Genomic DNA, 22,363 nt, shown 5'->3' with positions numbered 1-22,363 from the left:
CCCCACGTAAGTATAAAGAAATGTAAATGTTGGGCAAGTTTAAAACTAGAATTACTAGAAAATTCAAAATAACCAGTTCGTAATTTTGCATATAATTACAACGAAGTATAAATTTGCGACGGTGTATTTCTAAAGATTTGAATTATTTTTGTTAAAGTATATGGATGAAGGCTTTTGCTTTGCTTCATATGGTTTTTCTTATATCTGCCACTCTGATTTCTTTGATACAAATACTATATTTTAGTAGTCGATAACTGTTAATGCAAATAATTTTTAATGCCTGCACTTACCAGGATATTGAGATTTGATGAACCTAGTTTGCGATCTAATGTAACTGCTTTTATCGTCTTCAGATCTGCCGGTCTGACTAACAGATTGAATATCGGGATACTCGAAGTCGATCGTTAAGTCTTCTTCTTCGATGTTTGGTTCTGTTGTCCTAGTTATTCTACTGTATTTCCTCTCTTGCGTGATTTCACTCCTTGACATATACTCCGCGTTACTGACAGCAGACGTTTCACCAATCCTTTCAAGACTGTGATAGCGTTCGTTCAATTTCGACGACGATAAACCAAGATTCGCTAGCTTCACTGGAGGAGATACCACTTCAGGTTGGAGTAGATTGTCCAAACTACGGCTACGTTGCTTCTCTTTTTCGAAGTATCTGTCGTTCAAAGCGGACTTTCGCGATAGACCAGTCTCCGTTGTGCTTTCCAACATAGCTTCGTGAGACTGTTTCCTCGCCTAAGCAATAAACGTTAAAAGTTCAGTAACAGAGTTGTAATAGATCGCAGTAATTTCTTTAATTAGAAATTTGAGAGCTATCAATTAATATAAAACGATCGTTTAGTTCTAGTTTAATAGGAGATCATAAAATACTATACTAAGTAAAGTATTATAATAAGTATAGCCATAAACAACTAAACTAAAATCTCATACAACGTAAACGCGTAACTGATTTCATGTTAACTAACATGACTTCGAGTCACGAGCCAATATAGAAGGTTAATAAATATAGTGATTTTTGGTATCTTTTCGAGATTCATATTACTGGTCTTCCATAAATTTCCAATCTATAAAAGATCAGTATCAGATCAGTAAAAAGAATTTCCTTGGCTCGAAGCGATATCGTTCAATAATTTAGAGTAAATCAGGAACGAAATAAAATTTACCGATGGCTTCGTGACAGGAGGCTGTGGCGGAGGAACGGCCGGTCTTCTAGGCGATTGAATTTCTGGTTCGACAGGTTTATCCATAACCTTCGATACTGGTTTCCGCTCAAGGGGCTGGAAGGTTTTTAGAACCGGTGGTTCTATTTCCTGCTCCAGCTCACGAATTATGTGCGCGTGCTAAATAAACCAGCGAGAATTTTATTATACCATCGAATACCAGGAAACTGATTACTAAAAGCACTCGGTCACTCACTTCACGCTTCTTGATGGGAGGAAAGCTGTTCTTTCGTTGTTCTAGGAACATGTGTTTAGCAGCAGGGAACGCTGGTGCTAGTTCCATTTCCGAAATTAAATCCAGAACGTAGTCGAAACCGTTGGTTTCAGTTACAATGGCATCGGGACCGTCCAACTGGTTCCACAGAGTGATAGTCCATCCTGAATTATCAACGCCATGATTGTGAACAGCGAGATTGGCTAATTCTTCACAGGTTGTCCAGGAGTCCACTGCACAGGTCACTGTTTCGCCTGGAAATAATTATTACTTGTTAATTCTAACAGTCTTAAAATATCTTGTAATTTAGTAAATTTCAAGTTTAACTTTACAAATCGAAAACTTTCTTTCGTCTTCCATGGTAAAACCGTGATACTGAAACTTTATTTTCTATTTTCAAGAGTTGAGATTATAAATAAATTCAGAAACTTGTTCCTTTCAATTTCTTTTATTCAGGGTCAACTTACCATCATAAAATCCTACGCTCAGTGCCATGTTCACGCGATTTCTGTTCGCTCTCCATTCCAACACGCATGGAGGATAATTTCTTGGAACGTGTTGAACGATTTGTTGATTGTTACTCATTATTCTAAATATCGTTCTCTCTCCTTGCAGAAGTTTCCTTTGACAATAAGCTTTGTAGCCGTCATACGCATGATCAGATACATATTTTAGAAAATATTTGAATAGAGTGGGGCTGGGTTGAAAGGCTGACAAGCAATTCGATAACAACAGCCAGCCTCTCTCCTTATTAGCATCGTTTTCATTTTTCCACGTCTGATTGGCCAGTTGACATAGGATCTCGTCTCTCAGTTTCTCATTGACGATTCCTTTGTTCACGATATAATCACCTAATGCCTGTTCTCTTTTACCACTCAAGTTATTCTCATTCATGAAACGAAGAATCATTTTGAAGATCATCAATGAATCTGTATAATCTTGGTCTCGAGCTTTCGCCAGGAACGGTGTCTTTATTGGTTCTCGTTTCATACCGAAAATATGACTCTTGAAATAGATGTTGGTAAATTTGGAAAACTGATGCTGATCGATGTCGTTTGGCAGACTATAATTGTGATGCATGGGTATCACTTGACCGACAACTTTTAAAAGATTCCTTTCTGTATGCGTGGGCTGCCAATCTGTAATAATAGATATTGAAGTTTAATCATTAAAGTAAAATTAAATAAATTTAAATTTCATCAGCTCTTTTTTATTAACACTTGCTATTCATGGAATTGAATTTAAAGCTATAACAGCAAATATAAAAAAGGACGAGCTATCATACAATTATTTTAACTTCTATGTTTAGTCATTTTTATGTTTAATAAAATTAAGTGAATATTTTGATAAATACCGTCGAGTTTACTATAGATGAAGGCTAGTTCAGCCGGGATTTCTAAATGATTAACACCAGCCACAGCTCTAGAAGTCCTTTCTTGTTCTTCTCTTTGTTGTTTCGCTTTAGCTCGTTCCTTACTGGCACGTTCGATCTCTGCCCTCTTCGCCATTTCCTCCTTCAGCACTCGGAATTTCTCACGCTGTTTCTTCCCCCTGTATATCTTCTGCGCCATAAGTACACCTTTCTTTAACGCCTTGAACTTCTTCCTTTCGTGATAGCCACGATAAACAGCTTGGATCAACACCGTGCTTCGTGAGATGTTGAGGAATCTTCTTCTCGCGAGGAATCCTCTCGTGTACCTGCACTCATTATCAGACAATTCATAATTAAACATAATTATACAATATTATATCATCCTGCAACGGCTCACTAATTTTTATGTTCCAATTTCACTCTCGTTCCAGTGAACAAGAAGTCTTTCAATGTTTCATCAACTCGAGCATAAAATTAGCAATGATTCTTTTATTTTTTTTTTTGAAACTTAAGAAACCGTCTTTTAAAAGAGAAAAAAGGGGCATAACGCAATTATTTAAATTATATTATAAATTTTGAAGCATTCAAAAATTAACTATCAATATTCGTCTTTCATAAAAATTAAATTTTACTGAATACTTTACCTTTGAACGGTTATGGCAGCTCTTTCCAAGATCAGTGCTCTGTTGTATTCCAAAGTTCTTTCCAAGGACTCCCTCAAGAATACCCTGGTGAGTCCAAGTTGATATTGGGATTGTGCATCTTTTGGTGCAGCTTTGTCCAAAATGATGCGACAAAGCTCCTTATTTGGTGCACCTCTAGGCAGGTGCGTGGAAACGAGGTATCTGTATCGGTCCACGAAGTGTCCAAAAAGAAGTCGAACGGGGTAACCAGTTTTCCGAATACGAATCGTCTCGAGCATTCCAGTGTAACGCAATTGTTCGAGCACGCAGGGCATGTCGAATTTCATTGGTGCCTTCTCCGTGTTAGGTTTGATGCATCTAACGAACCATGGATTACATCTGAAACAAACGATCAAACAATTAGAAGAACAACAAAGAGAAAAGTACAACTCCACCCGGACTTAATTTCCATAATCATACATTTATCTAGAAATTCGAGGAAGTGAAATCTCGTTAAGTTTAATATCTGCTTAACGCCACGAGATTAACCATGGAAATTTTTTCGTGAAAGTCTTGACAATGTAAATCACTTGCATGATATTTCTAATGCTTCATTGCTTATCCGAGAAGTAGAGCATTGAGCAGAGTCGTAACTTCGTTGATGTAGAGTGATATTTTATATATTCTTACTGAGACATGGAATCCAAAAGTTGCTGTAGACTATCGTGAAATCGAGCTGATACGGTTGGTGTCCTTGGTTTCATGGTGACGAATCTACCATTTGGTTTATTCATGGTTTTATTGGCTTCGTGAGCTGTCCTTACATGTTGGAACATCTTGCTAACCATCTGAAAAGGAATCAGTCGTTGATTGAAACTTTAACGAATTTCATAACGAACAGTCGTTTCCCTGGAATAGAGAAAAACTTACGGATATTTTGCTGCTTATTAGTAATTCTACAACGTCCGGTCTCAGCGTGTCTCTATTTTTATCCAAGAAACCTTCGACGTTGTACCAAACTTGGCCAGCGTAGTGTTTAATTGCGAACTCTGCGGAACTCATTCTTGGTCTCGAGTACAGTTCGCTCAAAGCATGATTGTAATGGCATTTTTCTAGGAACGAATGATCAGTCGCTTTAGGAAAATTGCTCTCGTCATCAAGGAGATGAAGAATCCCGACTGGTTTCTTCGCTATAAGATGTATGACCGGCAGATTGTCCTGTATAGGTATACAACAAAAGATTCCTTGGTTATGAAAAACAATAAAAAGTTGAGTGATTAATCACTGCCTCGTATCGATTTCAAGCGATCCAAGAGTCGTATTTTTCCCGATAGAAATCCATCAGCTTATTTGTCTAAAGATAATCGAACCAATTAATCGACACGTCGAGGCAACTTTCACTCACAGTATAATTAATCGTCGTCCAATCGATTTTTTCCTTGGCGTATTCTTGCTGCTCCAACTTGAATATATGCTTGTTAAAATAGAACTGAAGGTTCTCGTTGGCGTAATTGATGCACAGTTGCTCGAGGCTGTTCTCTGTGAAATTCTCGAACCCGAATATATCGAGTATCGAGATCGCGGCGGTCTGTTTCGTTCCTTTGTAGACGATGTGATTAACACGAGCGACCAACCAGGAAAACAGCGAACTGTACAAAGCCTTGGCGAAGGCATCTCTGGCGTCTAGAGCCTGGTCGATATTCAGCGCCGTGAAAACTCTCTCGTTTCTCGCTTCCTACAAAGGAACTCGATTATCTTGGAGTTAAATAGAAATCCAGAGTAAGTATTTTCTTTTTTTCTTATTTTATTTTATTTTCTTACTTACCGTCGTTTTGGTCGTGAGTGCTCTGATGATCCCATCGGAATTGACTTGAAGAAGATGAGCAGCCCAACGAATTTCGGCGTCAGAGCCAACTTCCACGCCTTCTTGGCCGTGTCTCATCTGCTTTCGGTGAAAGTACACGTTTCCAAGGTGTAACACGCTGGCCAGGATTTTGAAAATCGTGTCTTGTTCTTCGGACGTGAATCCCAAAACTTGCATGGCGGATAAAAGAGCTTTGAAGTCTTGAGTGTCGCTCTTCCCATCGATCTCGCAATTTCCGCCCTGGTAAATCGACGTTGTCGTTAGATTTATGTGTTTCAAAAAAATGTTAGTTTCGTCTAAATTGTGATTTTCGATGCTTTAATCACCTGGTTTAAATAGAAGTATTTATCAGGTGTCAGCAATCCGTATTTATCCCTGAGCTGTTGATCGAGACCAGCTAGGAGCTCGTAGAATACGTGGTAGTTCCTTTCTTCTGGCGCTTGCGTGACTATTCTACTTTTTTCTAGGAGATACTGAGTTATTCTTCCCCCTACTATCACTCCGCTGAAAATAATTGGTGAATTAATTGAATTAAATCTTCAGCGGATAATTTCTCTTTATACGTACGATTGTGCGATAAATATCTCTCATTTTCTAACACAGCCGCTTGGATTTTGTTAATATCTTAATTAGGTTGATATTTATGAACTTTTAAATATACGGGGTGTTCAAAAATTATTTATTGCCAATATTTTGCTTTTTTATTTTATTTAAATTATACGCCTTTGAAGTTTAATTTGTATATTAAATTTCCAACTACTTACTCTCTAAAATAAACTTCTAAATATTTTCCAAATCTGCTGCTGTTATCGTTCCTGGGAGTTTTTGCATTTCCGAAGCTCTCCAACAGGGGCGTCGCCTCGAGAATTTGCTCGGTAACGAGATTGTTTGGCGCGCGATTAACAGCGGCTAGATATTGCATTACGAGTTTCGTGGATTCCGTTTTTCCTGAACCGGATTCGCCGGAAATAACGACCACTTGATTCGCGCTAGCATTATTTGCAGCAGTTACTTGACTGTACGCCGACGAACCCACGGCAAACAGATGACTGCAATTACATCGATGTGAAATTGTTTCTATTAATACAGAATATCGTACAGTAGGAGAAAAATGAAAAAAAAAGATATCGTATAAATAAGACAAGAAAGATTATTCCGTAAAATTGAAATTCTGTTGGAGATTGAATTCATTAGAGTGTGAAAAGCCATTACTTTCTTATTACTCGAGTTATAAGTGGAACGTTTGTAACTCACGGAGGCAATGTGCCAAGTATTCGTCCTTCGTAAAGTTTTACTTGGTCCAGGCCATAAATATCGAACATTTTATAAGGATTCACCGCCACTAAGATGCTCCCCGTGTATGTCTGTCGTTCAGGAAAAATATTCATTGAATTTATAATAACGCTTGGTGTTAATGAGAGGAAGGAATGAAAAGAAACATACGTATATTAATTCCTTGTCGTAACGAATCTTGAGATTCCATAATAGAGAAGCTTCGTTTAAGTCGCTGTAATTACAATGGTGCTTCAGAGTAACGCAATTAATTTTACCCGACACAGAGAATTCATATAACAGTGAATGTAATAAAACTCACGTTAATTGAATCATGTCTTCGATTCCATTCTGTCCAAGATCCTGCCTTGGTTTTACTCCACTTAAATTAGTGAGGGTGAAGATTTGAGGCTGAAACATAACAAGACCAATTAACGAATTGTTATTCGCATAATCATAAACGTTCAGTTTTCTTAAATAAAACAGTATACAGCTTATAACGACTTTAACCTCGATCACCAGCAATTTCTAATTTTTTGGCTCTACTTAGTCTTTTCGATGTTAAAGAACTTTGATACGAGAAGAATTTTCTCCTTCGCGTTGTTTCAAACGATCTCGAATATTTTCTCGCACCGCATTACATTTTCGTCGATCACACGGAGGCAGAGATACGTCAAGGTTCCCGGCGTCTTCTTTGTCTTCGGCCTCAAGATTGCTTCGTTGGCCCTCGTTCTTCTCCCCGTGCCTTGTCTTCTCGAAAACCTGCTACTGTCATTGCTTTCGCCATCCCTCGGATAGAACCGTAAAAACTCGCAAGAAAACATGGACGAGGCCGTGAAGAAGTTACTCGAGCCATCGTGAGATTCTTCGAGAAAATCTTCTCTCAGATTCTGACCATCCGCGACTGACTTTAAGTTCTTCAACAACGACTTCGTCATTTTGTAATGTCCCTCAACGAAGCCTTGTCGCGGAGTGCACATGCACACATCGTCGTCCTTACGGCTGGAAACACTTTCCTTCGAGCGTAACCTTGACTTTTGAACAGGAACATCATAGCTCGGCGACTCCGTAGCAAATTTCTGACACTGGCATGTAGAATGTTTGACCAGTTCCCCTCTTGAATCGGAACAGAGCTTGTCTGTGCAATTGCTCTCTGGATTCACTGCGTCTGTATCTCCTATGTCTGAAGCAGCAGCCACGTACGAAGACGATGATTCCGATTCTTCATAAATTATAGAAACATTAGGATTGTAATCTGCTACTTCGGCCATTAGTAAATTGACGAGAAAACTAGTCGTGAAATAATTCGCAGAAGAACGTTTGTTGACGTATGTTACTTGACGATTGTTTTTCACTATTCGTAGACGTTCGAAAGAGAAGTTCCCCAAAGTTGGTTATTTTGATCCATCGGTGCTAGAAGTTTCTCGACAGTGTGTTTCTTCGAGCAACTTTTTGCCTGATTTTCTCGACGGTTGCGACCCGATCTTCGGAGAGAATGCACGATAAAAAAGGAAGATTCGCGCGTATTCACATAAGACGCGAAAGCCACTCACATGAGACTTAACCGGATACCGGGTTGCCTGAGTTTGCAGTTGCAATTCCATTGGCGTCGCCGCGTTACGATTACGAGGGAACGCGATTCAGCGGAAGGATACGGAACGTTCTGCTGGCTTGATACGTCGTAGTAAACAGAAACTAATTCCGTTACCAGGTTTTAATGAACTCTCGAATTCTTCATGGTGCTATGAAGATGAATTGAAAGCGTCCTTTCGCATGCTAGTTTAAGAGAACTTCGCCGCAGCAATAGGAAAGATATCAAAATATTTCGTCATTCATTCCAAGATCGACTTTAACCACCGAGATCGTGTTTTTCCTCTTGACATTTTGTGACCTTAATTACAGATGTACCCTAGAATTAATTTTCAAATGGATATCGGGTACTAAAGTTTCATACTAATTGTTTCTTTACGAAAAGATAGTAAATCGCGTCAAGTAATTAACAGAAGAAGGAAGCGTATCACATGTTACAGCTTATTTTTACTAGCGTATTTTTTATTAGCATATCACAACATTGTGCAATGAATCATTGTTATTACCAGACGCGAACTGGTAATATTTGCGCAATTAACAGAATACAAATGTGACACTATTACGTAATGTCTATGTAATAAAATTATAAATGTCTCATTTCTACGCCTCTGTGCATCGTTATCTATAATGGGACACCGTTGAACTGGACTCCGCTACCGATGCACGACAATGCATCGAGAAATCGAATACAAGGCACACGAGTGCATAGAAAAATAATCGATACTAAATCCAGCTGCTCGTCTACGACCTACGTTTGTCGTTTGTTGTGAATAAAATTGCAGAAGATCCTGATTGTCCTATCCTTCTTTCTACAGTCAAGAAATTCGGTACGTTGTGACTTGACGTATCAATTTATCGAAACTTGTAACGTCGAAGTGAAATAATATCTAAGGAGAACAATGGATGAGATTTTCGCTGAAGAAGAAACTTGGCAATTTCTTTGCCGGTAGCAGACAGGGTGTGCAATTAACTCTGTGCGTTGAATACGTCAGACTTAAACGCTTCCCAGAGACGATGCACGATTTACGATTGTTATCACTGACAGCGCACTGTGTAGTTCTATTTTACATTTCAGGGAAAAACACGTTAACGACGAACAAACTTTTCATATGTTGAGCACGATCATAAACGAAAAGTGGACTAAAGTGAAACTGATTATTATCGACACAAAGAAATTAGCGAATCTAACGTTCACAGTATGTGCAAGAGACTACCATCGAGTTACCTCATCGAAACTATCAAATCATTCTTTTAACGATGCTAGTGAAAGAAGAAACGCGAATTCACGAAAGTGAAAGACTGAGACGCGAAAAACTCGGAGACAAGATTGTTGGCAATACGGTGTCCTTGGAGCTTGAAAGTGCAAGAAGGTGTTGCAAGCAGCCGGCAATGCTGCCCCTTTTCGTATGCACTTTCACGCAGTGATCGATACATCGTTCTGTCAGCCGGCAGACTTAATTTTCCGAGATACTGTAGGCCACTTTCACGGAAGTATTTCGCGGTATTTCACCAAGTATGCACGGCATTCGCCGCTTGATTCGACTTTCTAGCCGAGACCCGACGTATTTGACTACTGCATCGGGTGTCCACCATGGAAACTCTCGTTTCTCCTCGAACGCGTTTCATTTCTCTTCCTGCGACACGTTTACGAATGTGGTACAACGTTGTCTACAACTGTGTCTATTGTTTGTAACATTCTTGAGAGTTGTTGATCAACTTAATTGGAATTTATGAACGAGTTTGTGGAATATATTCTTCTATGACTAAGCGATGAAATATTGTACCTGTTACGTTTCTTTATTTAACAACGTTGTTCACATTTTCGTTAGTTATATTAATGACGATGGACTTATTTACTCTTCATCGAGCACTATATTTTCTTTGTTTGTTATAGAGGTAGATCCAATGTTCAAATTGCGTTTATTAGAAATGAAAAAGAGTTGTAGCTTTGTGGTATACAATGAAAAAGTTCGTCCTTTAGCTGAAATTGATTAACTATGAATTTATCCAAGCACGTTAAATAATATTCTTTGACTCATTTACATCGCCTGAAAGTCGTGCCAGCTCATAACCGCAATCCATTCGATTCCATAAATTCAACTATTTTCAACCACCCACGCTGGAACCCGGGTCAGCGCAGTTCGCAGTCACCGTTTGCCATTGTTACTGCGCCAAATTACACTAGCAAAAAGTCAATGGAACATAGTAAGAATGTCGACCGACCGCCCGAAGCAAGACTCGCTTTAAGGAAATGCAGAATAACCGGTTGTTCCTTGGCCTCGAAGTGGCCAACTAGTATTGTTGACTAGCGTATACTCTCTAACACACGTCTATGGGGTTTCTCTGGCCCTTGGTGATAATAACGTGGAGCGTAGTTTCATTGTTAACCCGTCTACGGGACAAACGGTAAATATCTGATATTTCTATTCAGTCATGAAAGAAAGGAGCGAAGTCAATCACCGAAGTTGAACGTCGACGCAAGGAACGCGTCTCTGCTTCATGCATCATAATCGAGGTTGTGTCACAGATCTTGCATAACTTATCCGGTCGATCGTTTGAATCGCGAATAATTTACGCTTCGAGCTTGTCCTGCTCCCAGTCGTCATCGCGCTCGAAGAACGGCTCATTCAGGTAGTAACGTACTTTTTACAAGAGTAAATTGAGTAAATTGATTTCGTACCTTGCCGGCGATTACTGCCTGCACGGAGAGGACGTTGGCAGCCCTGTGGTATTCTAAAACCTCTCCTGGCAACACGTGGCCGACACCAGGGTCGAACCACACCAACTCACCCTGAAAAAAAGATAATTTTGTATGAGACCGGTTGAGATAGAAAATGTATGATCTCGAAACACAGTTTGTTAATAAAAGTCGCGTGAAAAAACGTAGGAGAAACTGAACGTTAGAAAATGTATTCCAAGAACAACGTTGTAATTTTGTAATTCACTTTTTTGCTATGACTGCGTTTCATAACATTTCTCAGTAAAATTTTAGCCATCCAGGTATAAGTAGGAACCAAATAATGCTGAATATTTAAAGAATTTCTTCGAGGAAGGAAATAGAAACATTAACAATTTCTTCACAAATACCATGAAGAAATTCCATCGATACAATCACGTAGATATTATTCAGTGTAATAAAATGCCAAGAATCGTGCTTAGAATCTCAGGAATTCTCCGTACCGCAATCTCGGAGGAGGGATCAAAAGAAACACGTAATTATTGTCACAGATATTTTTGTCAAAACATTTCTAAGCGATGCTAACCGTTCCCACGTTCCACGTTGGACACATCGAAACACTTTCAACCTTCGTTGTGTTCGACGAAGATTGAACTTTCCTTTTGCCGGTGCAAAATCCAAAAATCGAGGATGTAGTGACCGGTGAGTTGGATCGACCGCTGTTTGCGTCGCTGTAAGTCCTAACATGACTACTCGCGGACTTTTTCACGTAGTTTGATCTCTCTTTGCTCTGTTTCGACGAGATACCCGTTTCCTTGGGCAATTTTTTGTGACAGTCGATCTCTGGCGGGCTTTCGGTCGAACACTTTCTCGAACTTTTCACATAACTTGGAAGAGTAGTCGCCAACCTGGTCGCTGCACCGATCTCTCGTTGCGTTGAGCGAAAGTTTTCGGTCGGTCTGCCTTGAGACTTGGATCTGTTCTTGGTCGCGTCCTTAGACTTCGTCCAATTGCTCTCTGCTCGAGAATCGCGTCTATCGACTCCACTTTCTCCACTTACACCCGCGTTTGTTTCTTTCGATCGATCGACGTGGATCTCATCCGATTCTCTCTTTCCACGCACGTCGAAGTTCTTGTTCTGATACGACTGACTTTCTGACTGAAATTCTGCTTGAATTTCGACAGAGTCTTCGGTCTTCGAGCTGCTACGCTCTCCGTAGGTGTCCTTCGTATTCTCGATGATCCTCTTGCGCGACATGGTCCTATGACCGATGTCTACTTCACCCTCGATCCTATCATCAACACCATCTTTCGAATCAGTCTTGTTATCGTTATTCTGAAGGCTCTTCGACGTTTTTCGAGACACTTTGGCATAAATCGCATTTCGCTGGGAATTCGTTTTCATGTCAACGAGAGGCAGCGTCGCTGAATAATATGGCGTGTCAGGAACTGGATCGCGAAGATGTCTCGTAGTCGTTCGAAACTCCACGTCCACGGCTCTTTCTCTCACGTGTATGCTGCCAGGTTTGGGATACCTGGACAAGGTGCTCAAAGACGCGATTGAACCCCTTAGAGTGCCAGTGTTGGATGGCAAAGAGGTTTTTCTTCTTCGTATTCTTCCGTAGACCGGCGGCTCCTTTCTCACCGCATCCTTGGCCAGCCTAGGGCTGGCCCAATCTTCTCCGATTCTAACAGATCTCGACGTGTGAATTATCTTGGGCAAGGTCGATGGTCTCGGCACAAGGCCGCGGGTAATGTCCTGCAGCTTGCTAGTGACTGCCAGGAAATCACAGACTGACCTGGACTCTCTCTCGTCCTCTTTGCCCCACCCAGGGTTTCTCGGCCTCGGGACATTCTTTAGGAAACTGGAGGAGGATTTCGCTGTGGCACCTTTCACCTCTGAACTTTCTACCTTCTCCTCACCGTGACTTCTTCCTCGAGAAATGCCTACTGGTACATCCACGCTCGCTCTTCTACGTAATATATCCTGTCTGGAGATCTTTTTGAATCCCTGCGTCGCTTGAGCCGTCTTGGTTGCGTCCTTGTGTGATCTTTTAGCGATCGAAGGTAGCGTTCTTGGTCTTTCTTCTTGATCCTTATCGAGATCCACGGTACGTTTCCAACGATGACGCAAGACTTCGGAAATTTTTGAAGGATTTTCGTGTTCCTTGCTGTACCTTCGCAAAATCTCTTTTCGAGACACCGCGACGTCTCGTGGAATGGTGTGACACGCCTCTTGTCCGGGCGATTTGCCAAGTTTGAGGGCGGATTCCGGCGTGGCACCTAGGTCCAGATTCTTTGGACGACCGGAAGTCGGATGCCTCTTAACGCGTTCCGTCGATCCGCTGGAATTTGGAGCGGAATTTGTATCTGGGTCTGGGCCGGTGGAATTATGCAATGCGCGTCGAACGGATAACGGTTCCACGTCGGCGTAGAAAGCTTCCGAGCGCGTGTTTCGTGACGAAAACCGATTCTTCGAGGTCGACGATCGCGTAGACCTGCGCTCGGCTTTCTTGTTGCACGCTATCGCGGGCTCCATGTTGCGCGTATACCGGTCAGCGTTCGATTTTAATCGACATTATCGACTTTCTTCGATGCTGACCGCGCAAAATCCCAATGAAGGCGAATCGGAAGCGAGTCCAATCGTTCAGGGATCATTCAACCGGCAATCTTCGTCGACATCTTCGAATTTTCTTCGCTCCAACGATCCGCGCGATGAACTCCAAGTACTAACGAGTTACGCGGAGGCTTGTTAGAAGTCATTTGATAGCATGGAAAGCTCTCGTGAGTCATCCAGTTTGCCACTTTCTATCCCGAGGAGTGGTAACTGCTCGTAAAACACTGGAAATGGACAATCGACTCGTTTCGACTCGCGGTTAGAAACATTCCAGAGACAACGGTATGCTCTGTTGAAGACATTTTTAAGGACTACGCTAATGGGAACGCCAATTAAATCACAAACAGGCCACGAAGCACGTAATTCACCAACAGGGGTTTCAACGCGTGCTAGTTTCATTTAACGCCGATTAACAGCCGGCTACTGGGAATTCGCCTGAATAAACCTGACCTTCTTATCAGATTCGATCGTACGAGTTTTGTTAACAGTTTCTCGTCTGACCGGAAACTAAGCACCAGCTCCTAATATCGTGTAGTATGTATGTAGTTGTAAATCGTCCATATTTTTATCGTGTGAATATTTTTCTATTGCAAATCAAATAGCAAGTTAGTTGCTCGAGGTAAAGATTAATATAAAAAGTCACAAGTTCGGTTCGCTTCGTTCATTTTATTTGAGGTTATATTATTTGTATTTTCTTCGCGTCCTGTCTCTCTTTACCGCAAGTAAATGCAAACTGCTACAGGGTTCAAGGTTGGCAAACAGTTAAGATCCCTGTAGAGTATTCTTTCTATTTGCAGAAAGCTTGTGCAAGCATGACCTGGCTCGTAAAGTCGTCCCTGTAGAATACCATCTAGTCAAAAGCAGACGTCAGTGACCTTGCTTCCATTCTGTGTCAGTATCATCACGATGATTCGAGTATCTTCTCGAGACAGACTTCCTTAGGAATTACCATAAATCCTTGTTATTTATTTTTGTTGTCAGAAATCATGTGCTATTTTTCCAATAGACGAGACGAGCTATCCGTAAATGATGCTTGAGACAAGCATTGTAAGAGACTATTTATCATTGAATGCACCGTTTGAGCGACAAAGTGATTATTGAAAGACACGAGTAGTCTGAAGTTGGAGTCGTTGGAGAATCTACACACGTACGGTCAAGATTTGAGACAATCACCGGGCACAATACCGTCACGCATTTTCAATTCAGTGTAAAGAAGTCAGCAGGCCACTGAGACGATTACTATTGGGCACATTGGGTCATCAGTCTTGAAAAATCTGTGCTGTTGCTTACATAGAATGCGTTAACGGTCTTCCAATGGGACGTTTTGGGAATACGTGCACGTAGATGTTGTCAGCCTCAGAAATCTTTTATACACTTGTCACTCGAGATTTAAATAGCTATGAATCTATTTAGTTCCTCGATCGTTCTTCTTAGATCGTTCTTCTTTGTCCTTTTTATTACATACGACATCGTAATTAAATACTTTCCAACACGTGTCTTTCAAATCACGTTTTAAACACGTCTGACATAGATACTTCAATTCTACACCCTCGTCGGAAACAAAAGAACAAAAGAATGGAGCTATGCACTCTGCTATTGACAGTTCGTGGAATTTTCTATTTGCAAGCGCAACTCCTCCGCGACAGTCGTCTCCACGCGTCCCTCCTCTTCTCGATCCCGCTGTCCTTCGACTCGTTTCACAAGCTAGTTTCACGTACAAACACGTTCCACCATATTCGTCGATAAACATCGCAAACTATACCCTTCTCGCTGTCACACATCCACCGTGAACGGAACCCGAAAACCTTTTGAAAAACTTTTACTCTAGGTCGGGGATTTCCTCGATCCGCGCTACTATTTCTCGATGGAAAACCTATCATCGAAACGGGGCCAAACGGAAACTTTACAAAACCACTGCCTTGAAACACAAATTACATGTTGACGAACGATAAAATAAAGTGGTGGCGACGGCCTAAATTTTATTCACCCTTCGGTACGCCAGAGGGAGGTAAGGGAAAACTTGTTGGTTTAAACGAAAAGGTATCGAGTTCCACGATCCGGACGCGAGGATGTTCGATGCAACACTGGAAGTTATACGCCTCTTCTCCGCAACAATTGCTGTGTATGCACAGTGGCGTATACTTGTTTTTAATTAAGCCACCGGATAATTGGCCAATCGTGGCTACGTGTCTCCGCGAAACCGTTCCTCCGGTTTTCCTTTCGACGAACGGTCTAAGACGATCTAACAGGCAGCTACGCGGATAAGCTGAAATATTGCGAAACCATGACGGTTCGAGCGAACATTTTTCGTCCACTTTCCATGGAAACAGAGGCGAAAGAAGAGGTGCTGGCGCCAGTGGATCGAAGTGCTTTGGGGTGGAACCAAGCGTGCCTCTCTTCTTATATAAATTACGCGCTAAATACGCCTACGCCTACGTGGAGCTAGGCTACTTGGATATAGGCTTTGCCCGCCGCGAACGGGAAGCGATTCTCTAACTAGCCACCGTGGCGAGTTGCAGAAGCGGCTTCGCCTGTCGATGGTAAAAACCGATTGTGTTCGCAGAACCGTTCAAACCGCGTTCATACGAGTTTATCGTAGAGAAAACCGATCGAGATCGCTCTGAAGTTGTTTCACCGCGATTCTTTTCTTTCTTTTTTTCTTTTTTCTTTTTTTTTTTTTTAATATTCGTCTAGCAAAGTGTCTACTCGAAAGATTTTTGTGGTTGTTTATTTCTTGTATTTGATGTGTTGGCTCCGTTGCTGACTTGTTGTTCTGTTAGTCACGTGTGCCTCATTCAGTTAGAATATTTCGGTGTTGGAAGAAACAGTGTTAGTAATTACGATGAGTAAGTGAAACTACCTATGTGAAGTTTTTTTTTTATTGTATAATTTAGATTTTAAAAGGTTTCGAGTTGGATATGTGATGCGAGTCGTGAATAATTTGCAATGGAAAAGAATTTTTTTAAATTGTTCTCCTCTTCCTTGATAGCAAAAGTGAGGTAAAGTTAGGTACGCTGTCGGAGAGAAGAAGCTCGTTGGAAAGTTTCACCGATCGCGATGGATGAAGTTAATGGAGAAGCGAGGCTGTTACAAATATTCGAAATAATTTTCTCCGGGCAGATTCACCCGCGTTCTCACTTTTATTCGAGTCAGTATTACACGGGTCCAATCATGAGTAATGAGCCCAAGAATAATTGAGGAAGGCATCGTCGTCGACTAGCGTAACCAATATCATAGGAAATTGAAGTAACGTAACAGAGAGGAGAGACTCATCGGTTCAGCCTCGATAATTAATACGCCACATTTCCTTTTCTGATCATTGAATATTATACTGTGGACTTGGTTTTATCTTTTCTCTTCTCTAGATGGTACATCGATCAGAAAATTCCTAGTCTCTAATGATCGATATATTCTGTCGTATATTTCGTGAGACTTGAATATGAATATTTACCACGAACTTTCTTAAAATAATGGAAGCATGTATTCGATGCAAAGTCGATAAAAGATATTCGACCTTAGTTCGAAAGTTCGGTCTTATTCAGCTTAGAGGTAACCTAATTCCAATTACTTAATTCTAGTCTTTACACAATGTTTTTAATAGTTTAATATAACATATAATAATATTTTATAGTAATAATATATAAATATTACGAAGGAATTCGTTGGTGACAAAATTTTAGACAGTTTTCGAAGAGAGACTTGTCATATTTTTAGTAAATGAAGAAAGTTATTGGAAGCACCGATACGTAGATTATTTCATAAAATGTCCATTCCATTGACATACATTACCTTCACGTTTTTCTTATATTTGGTTACAAACTTTCCGATTAATTCAATACTTTCTAATAAATTCCTTCTTTCGAAACGAACGCTTGTGTTACTCTTCAACAATCAATTCAAAGAATAAAAACGAAAACTGCTTTTATCGTGTTACAGCGGAGCATTGTGCTCGATTATATCTCTCACGAGCGATTGGAGCATGCAGAATTCTTCATTAAACAATCGAGCTCCATTTGTTCTCCGGCTGAAAGATATAAGTTACACAAGCTGTATAGTTTCACGTGAGAACCATTTCTCTACTATACGATCCGCGAAATGTTGCATGTTGGTAATTTCGTGGAACGTTTCGTTTTTCATATTTTCGTATTGTCCGTAGAGCAGCGAAGCGAGAAGCAAATTATATCGTAGTAAAACGTATCCGAATAGGAGTTGCGAATAGAGCGCGACTAGGTCGCCGGACGAGGCAACGCGAAGCGCAAAGGCATTCGAAAGTGGCTGGCTTGCACGGCGACGCAATTGCGTGTGCACAGATCATTGACTCCAACCACGCAACAATCCTCGCTACGATCCTGACCACGTAAACATTGTGCAACCACGCAACAAACAGTATACACCGCTTCTTTCTAATGAAAAAATCTTCGTGCATTTTTTAATCGCGTTTTATTCGGTAATTGTATTTTAAATAGGTTTGACCACACAGATTAGCGGTTCTAAGCACGCAAAGATGATTATGTAAATATCTTGCAACATAAAAACGGAACACGAGACGGTGGTTTAAAAGAAAAGTATCTCGTTGTTTTGTGACTCGGGAAATGTGTTTTAAGACTATCGGATTAAGAGATGATTCTGTAATCGTTTTGCATTGAGTTTGTGATTCAAAGAACTACAAAAAAAATGGTATGCTGAAATTAGACAGGCAAGGTGTAGTATATAAAATGTGACTCACCTTTTGCCACTCGGCGTACATCTTGAAATAATGTTAAAGAACTGTCCAAAAAGAATAAGCTACCCTCATTTTGCAACGTTGCAGGTGAGGTTGTTGGTCTCTTCCTGCTGTAAACAAAAAAAAACGAGTTCTGTTATTATTGTAGTTCGATCAAGAAGATAAGAATTATAAAGAAACTAAAGAAGATACATAATTAATGTTTGCAGCTGATTGAACGAAACCGATATAATCGTTGTTTCATAGAAGGTAATTGCAGTACTTCATTTTAAATTATACTTAACCAAATAGATAAAATGTAATCAACTGTAAAATATTTGTAACAAAACGATCTCTTGCAACTGCTACAAAAGAATTAAAGACTTTACTGGTTTAATTGCGAAGAAACAGGATCGACTAAAGCGTAATTGCTCGTGGTACATCATTCTTCGCTCGAGTCCTTTTAAAACTACAATCATCCGGTGTTTTGTAATGTATATTCCATTTTTGTACAAATTCTATTTATCCTCTGTTCACTCAACTGTGTAAATTGCTAAAGTTCTAAAAGTCGTCCAAGTCGAATAGACATGAATACAAATGGACGAATACTATTAACGCTAATTTTATGTGCATGAATGGTTGGAAATCCAAATTTACAAAGCAAAGGAAACTAAACAAAGCTTCGAAAGCTTGGATTATCTAAATTTTATTGGAAAGAAGAAAGCGTTCTTCGCGCAACGACATTTTTCTGCCGATCAGTTATATCAGAATACGAGAATCACAGAATTGACGCACAAGACGAATCGTAAACGAGCCGATCGACGTCATAAGCTCTGCAAACGCGTGATCGGAAAGAGTAATACGTTTTTACGAACCGGAAGCACCTTGCAGCGGTTGATTATTATTCGAGTTCCGGTGTCAATGGCAGTCAACGCTCGAAGCAGCGGTTTAAGAAGAAAAATTCGATCGGAGTTCGAACTCTTCCATCTTCCGCTTCAACATATCGAAGAGCGATTAGGTACACGGCTCGTGTCTTTAGATTTTAGGATGTGGAGGGAATATAAAATGATCGCACGTTTGACATCGTATTTACTACGGAGAAGAATCGACGAATTCTACCATGGTCGCTGGTCAGCTCACGTTGACCTTGAATTATGTTCAACCAATTGGAATGCGGACTTTTTGAGTCTGTGAAATCTGTTAGCACAATGAAAAAAAGCGGTTGGCAGATTCATCGCGCGTTTATTATTTTCGAAGCAGCGTTGGACAATATCTAACTTTCAATTACTACGATAAAATGGAAGGAAATCTAGTTTTTAATAATATATTACGTATTCATATACATAAAATAACATATTAATTGCATTTGAATCAAAAATTAATAATTGGTGACGATCGGTATTTTCAATTAGCGGATGATTGATGGCCAGATAATATTTCTAATCACCGGTTGATGACTAACGTTATCGATCGATTAAATGAATCGAGATGCTTTACAATTAATTTCTTTCATATCGTAGTCCATTAATCAATCGACCAATCGATCAAATTAAAAATTTCATCACGCTGCTGAAGAATTTGACATTTTGAAATTTTTCTAAATTTTGCGACATTGATGCAGCTCTTCAGAAAATATCGTTCGCGTGGTAAGTCATTGATATCCATCGCGTGGCGTTTCAGAAACACCGGAAATGTCGCAAAGTGTTTTGTATTTGCGTGAAGAAACGGTAGCTCGATTCAGAAAATTGAGATATCACGTTACGTTTGTATGAATCATAATTTCTGCTGGAAGAAGGAAAAAGGTTCCCGTTTTCCCCTATGCATTTGGAAAGCGATCACCACTGAAATCGATTGAGTCGCGTTCCTGGAATACCGGAACTGTCGCAAGAAAATGATCTCCACCGTGAATGACGAAGAAACGACAATCGGTTCTGCCTTTTTTCCTCTCAGTCTGTGTCGATCATAAACGAGAACGATAGCGGCTGAAATACTCTATGCTGTTTATTGTTAAGGAGAAAGTGGAAGAAAAGTTTAATCCACGATGCGTAAAATTTCCGTACGCTGATAGAATATTTCAGCATCGCAAATTGAAACGTCCGAGTTGCCTCACAGATTTAGTACATCCGTGAATGGAATGAATGAATTTTGGAAACGTTACGAATTGGTAAACTACCGAAATCTCTTTTCACATCAACGCAAGAATACAAAAAGTTGTTGAATATTTTAGAAAACCAGATATCAAATTTTAAATTACCAAGTGACAAGTCTGAACGCGGGAAATTCAATGTTTCATAAGCGCAAATTCTGTTTTCAATCTTGTATTGAATACGAAGTACAGTAGTACTTCAAACCGAGATATTTCACCGCCTCGTACCATTGACATTTTATTCTCGAAGGATCGTGTCTACCATTCGTTTATCATTTAGTTTGCTATATAACTCAGAAAACGATTGTGAATACAATGGCAGCCGATAAAGTCTTCGCGGTGTATTTTAATACCAAAGATATACTGAAGTTGTTGTCCTTCTTATCGATACCGTAGCATGACGAAGATAACACGAAAATTATTGGAGAAAAGATTTCAGAAACCACAGGCACATACCAGTGTTTCGAGAAATACACCTAAATTACGAACAGCTTTTGGAAATAATTTATCGCATTTAAATCAATTGATATAAAATGCACTGTCTACAAAAATACAGGATTCTGTTTGTCGCCCGATAGAAATCTGTTTTGCCAACTACTATTCATCTAGAATCTTTCATTCCACGCTTCTCGTCTTGATCCAACGTGTGCCACCCACGATCGCACGAAAATGTCTTTCGTTGCAGCACTGATTATGTTCATCAATAACTAACTTTCTATTACGACACAGACTGGCAGCTGGTTTACGTTACCGATAAAACGGATTGTTACCACCTACTACCTCTCGTCGTTCATCCAACGATCGGTCATAAACATTTCAATGTCAGTGTAAAAAGATATTTGCACGTAACAATCTTCGCCATTTTCTTCGTCCCAGTCAATGGGACGCGTTTAAGGATAGAAGAAAGGACAATGGACAATCGATGGTGTCGAAAGGCCAAATTGCCGCCGCTATTGTTCCATCGTTTCGTCTCGGCTACGCCTCCTTCTATTCCATTCTCGGTTGTATACCATACGCGACGAATCTTCGTAGACACGAATCTCGAAGAGAACCGAGTGACCGCCAGGCTGACTAACGAAATTAGCATAAGATTGCAAAATACATTCCAGCGTGAGTACCGCAGAAGGACACCAGGAGGTAGTACTTTTACTCGACGATTTGTTCGCATGATCGATGCTCGCGACCGTGTGCACACGCATCTGTAGTATCTGCACCTCTGGCTAGCTGCTAGAGTTAACGACACGTTATGAATCACCCGTATCAGAGTCGTCGATTCGACTGTTTTCTATGTTTGCGGAGCGAATATACGAGCCTCTCTGAATTATTAATGAGACGAGTCGTGTAAAGAGATTGTTTGGACAGGTGCGAAGAGGAGAAAAGGTTTTGTTCCTTTCTTTTCGCAAAAATTGTCCAAGGTTTAAGCGGGAAGTGAGATGTGCGATATTTGTCAAAGTTGTTACCGATCGTCGAACTCTAACAGGATCGAAATGTGCATTTTGTTGACAGGGGAGAAAATTTTAAGATATAGTTTTGGTTAGACTGAGGAAAATTTGGTTTACAAATATCCGTAATATAGTGCAAACACATATCAGCTAATTTAAATATTTTATAAGTGTCTGAGAAATTATGATTGTATGAAACAATGTGACATATATCGATATGGAGTATTATCTCTGATAAAACTGATGGAGTTGGGAAATTTCTAAGAGTGAATCGTGTGATATATTGCGGCGAAATGAGTTTCTAAATTTAGTACTAGCAGTTTAGTAGGTGTATCTAGTTCCTGTATACTCGGTAGTAACCGTTATGTGCGGTAGATAGCAGGGACGATATTGCAAATGTAACAGGTATTATATCAAATTTAAATTTTATGATCTAGCTTAATATTTTCTATAATATCGAGTCGATACAATCGACATTTTTAGGAAGATTACTATACCTTTTTCTAATCTAGTGATTTTTCAATCTGCAACTTGCAAAATCTTTATCGACTAATATTAGATACTAAATTTATCATTTCACTGTTTACAGTAGACATCCCATTAGAAATCATTATG

General features: G+C 40.1%; 2 protein-coding genes across 5 annotated transcripts in view; both read right to left on the bottom strand.

Moving 5' to 3' along the window:
- Positions 1–22,363, bottom strand: part of LOC117217218 (unconventional myosin-XV) — a 63,195-nt gene that overhangs the window by 36,997 nt on the left and 3,835 nt on the right. For 3 of the 4 annotated variants that reach the window (XM_033464647.1, XM_033464643.1, XM_033464646.1), the window contains exons 2-18: positions 18,185–18,291; positions 10,845–10,955; positions 6,897–6,985; positions 6,746–6,809; positions 6,557–6,666; positions 6,067–6,351; positions 5,629–5,806; positions 5,264–5,542; positions 4,844–5,173; positions 4,369–4,656; positions 4,129–4,286; positions 3,460–3,837; positions 2,798–3,141; positions 1,911–2,582; positions 1,426–1,697; positions 1,173–1,349; positions 291–744 (exon numbers count right to left, since the gene is read on the bottom strand). In XM_033464647.1, coding sequence (XP_033320538.1) covers positions 291–744; positions 1,173–1,349; positions 1,426–1,697; positions 1,911–2,582; positions 2,798–3,141; positions 3,460–3,837; positions 4,129–4,286; positions 4,369–4,656; positions 4,844–5,173; positions 5,264–5,542; positions 5,629–5,806; positions 6,067–6,351; positions 6,557–6,666; positions 6,746–6,809; positions 6,897–6,985; positions 10,845–10,955; positions 18,185–18,205 — 4,210 coding nt within the window. In that variant the 5' untranslated portion in view covers positions 18,206–18,291. The remainder of the gene's footprint in view (positions 1–290; positions 745–1,172; positions 1,350–1,425; positions 1,698–1,910; positions 2,583–2,797; positions 3,142–3,459; positions 3,838–4,128; positions 4,287–4,368; positions 4,657–4,843; positions 5,174–5,263; positions 5,543–5,628; positions 5,807–6,066; positions 6,352–6,556; positions 6,667–6,745; positions 6,810–6,896; positions 6,986–10,844; positions 10,956–18,184; positions 18,292–22,363) is intronic. The other variant, XM_033464645.1, reaches the window with a different exon arrangement.
- LOC117217219 lies at positions 11,285–14,054 on the bottom strand. The gene has a single exon (XM_033464648.1). It carries the CDS (start codon positions 13,378–13,380, stop codon positions 11,413–11,415), a length of 1,968 nt encoding a protein of 655 aa, XP_033320539.1. The 5' UTR covers positions 13,381–14,054; the 3' UTR covers positions 11,285–11,412.

The sequence above is a fragment of the Bombus bifarius genome, unplaced genomic scaffold, assembly GCF_011952205.1.
Source record: "Bombus bifarius isolate JDL3187 unplaced genomic scaffold, Bbif_JDL3187 scf7180000007975, whole genome shotgun sequence".
NCBI lineage: Eukaryota > Metazoa > Arthropoda > Insecta > Hymenoptera > Apidae > Bombus > Bombus bifarius.
This window is presented reverse-complemented; position numbering and strand designations above follow the sequence as displayed.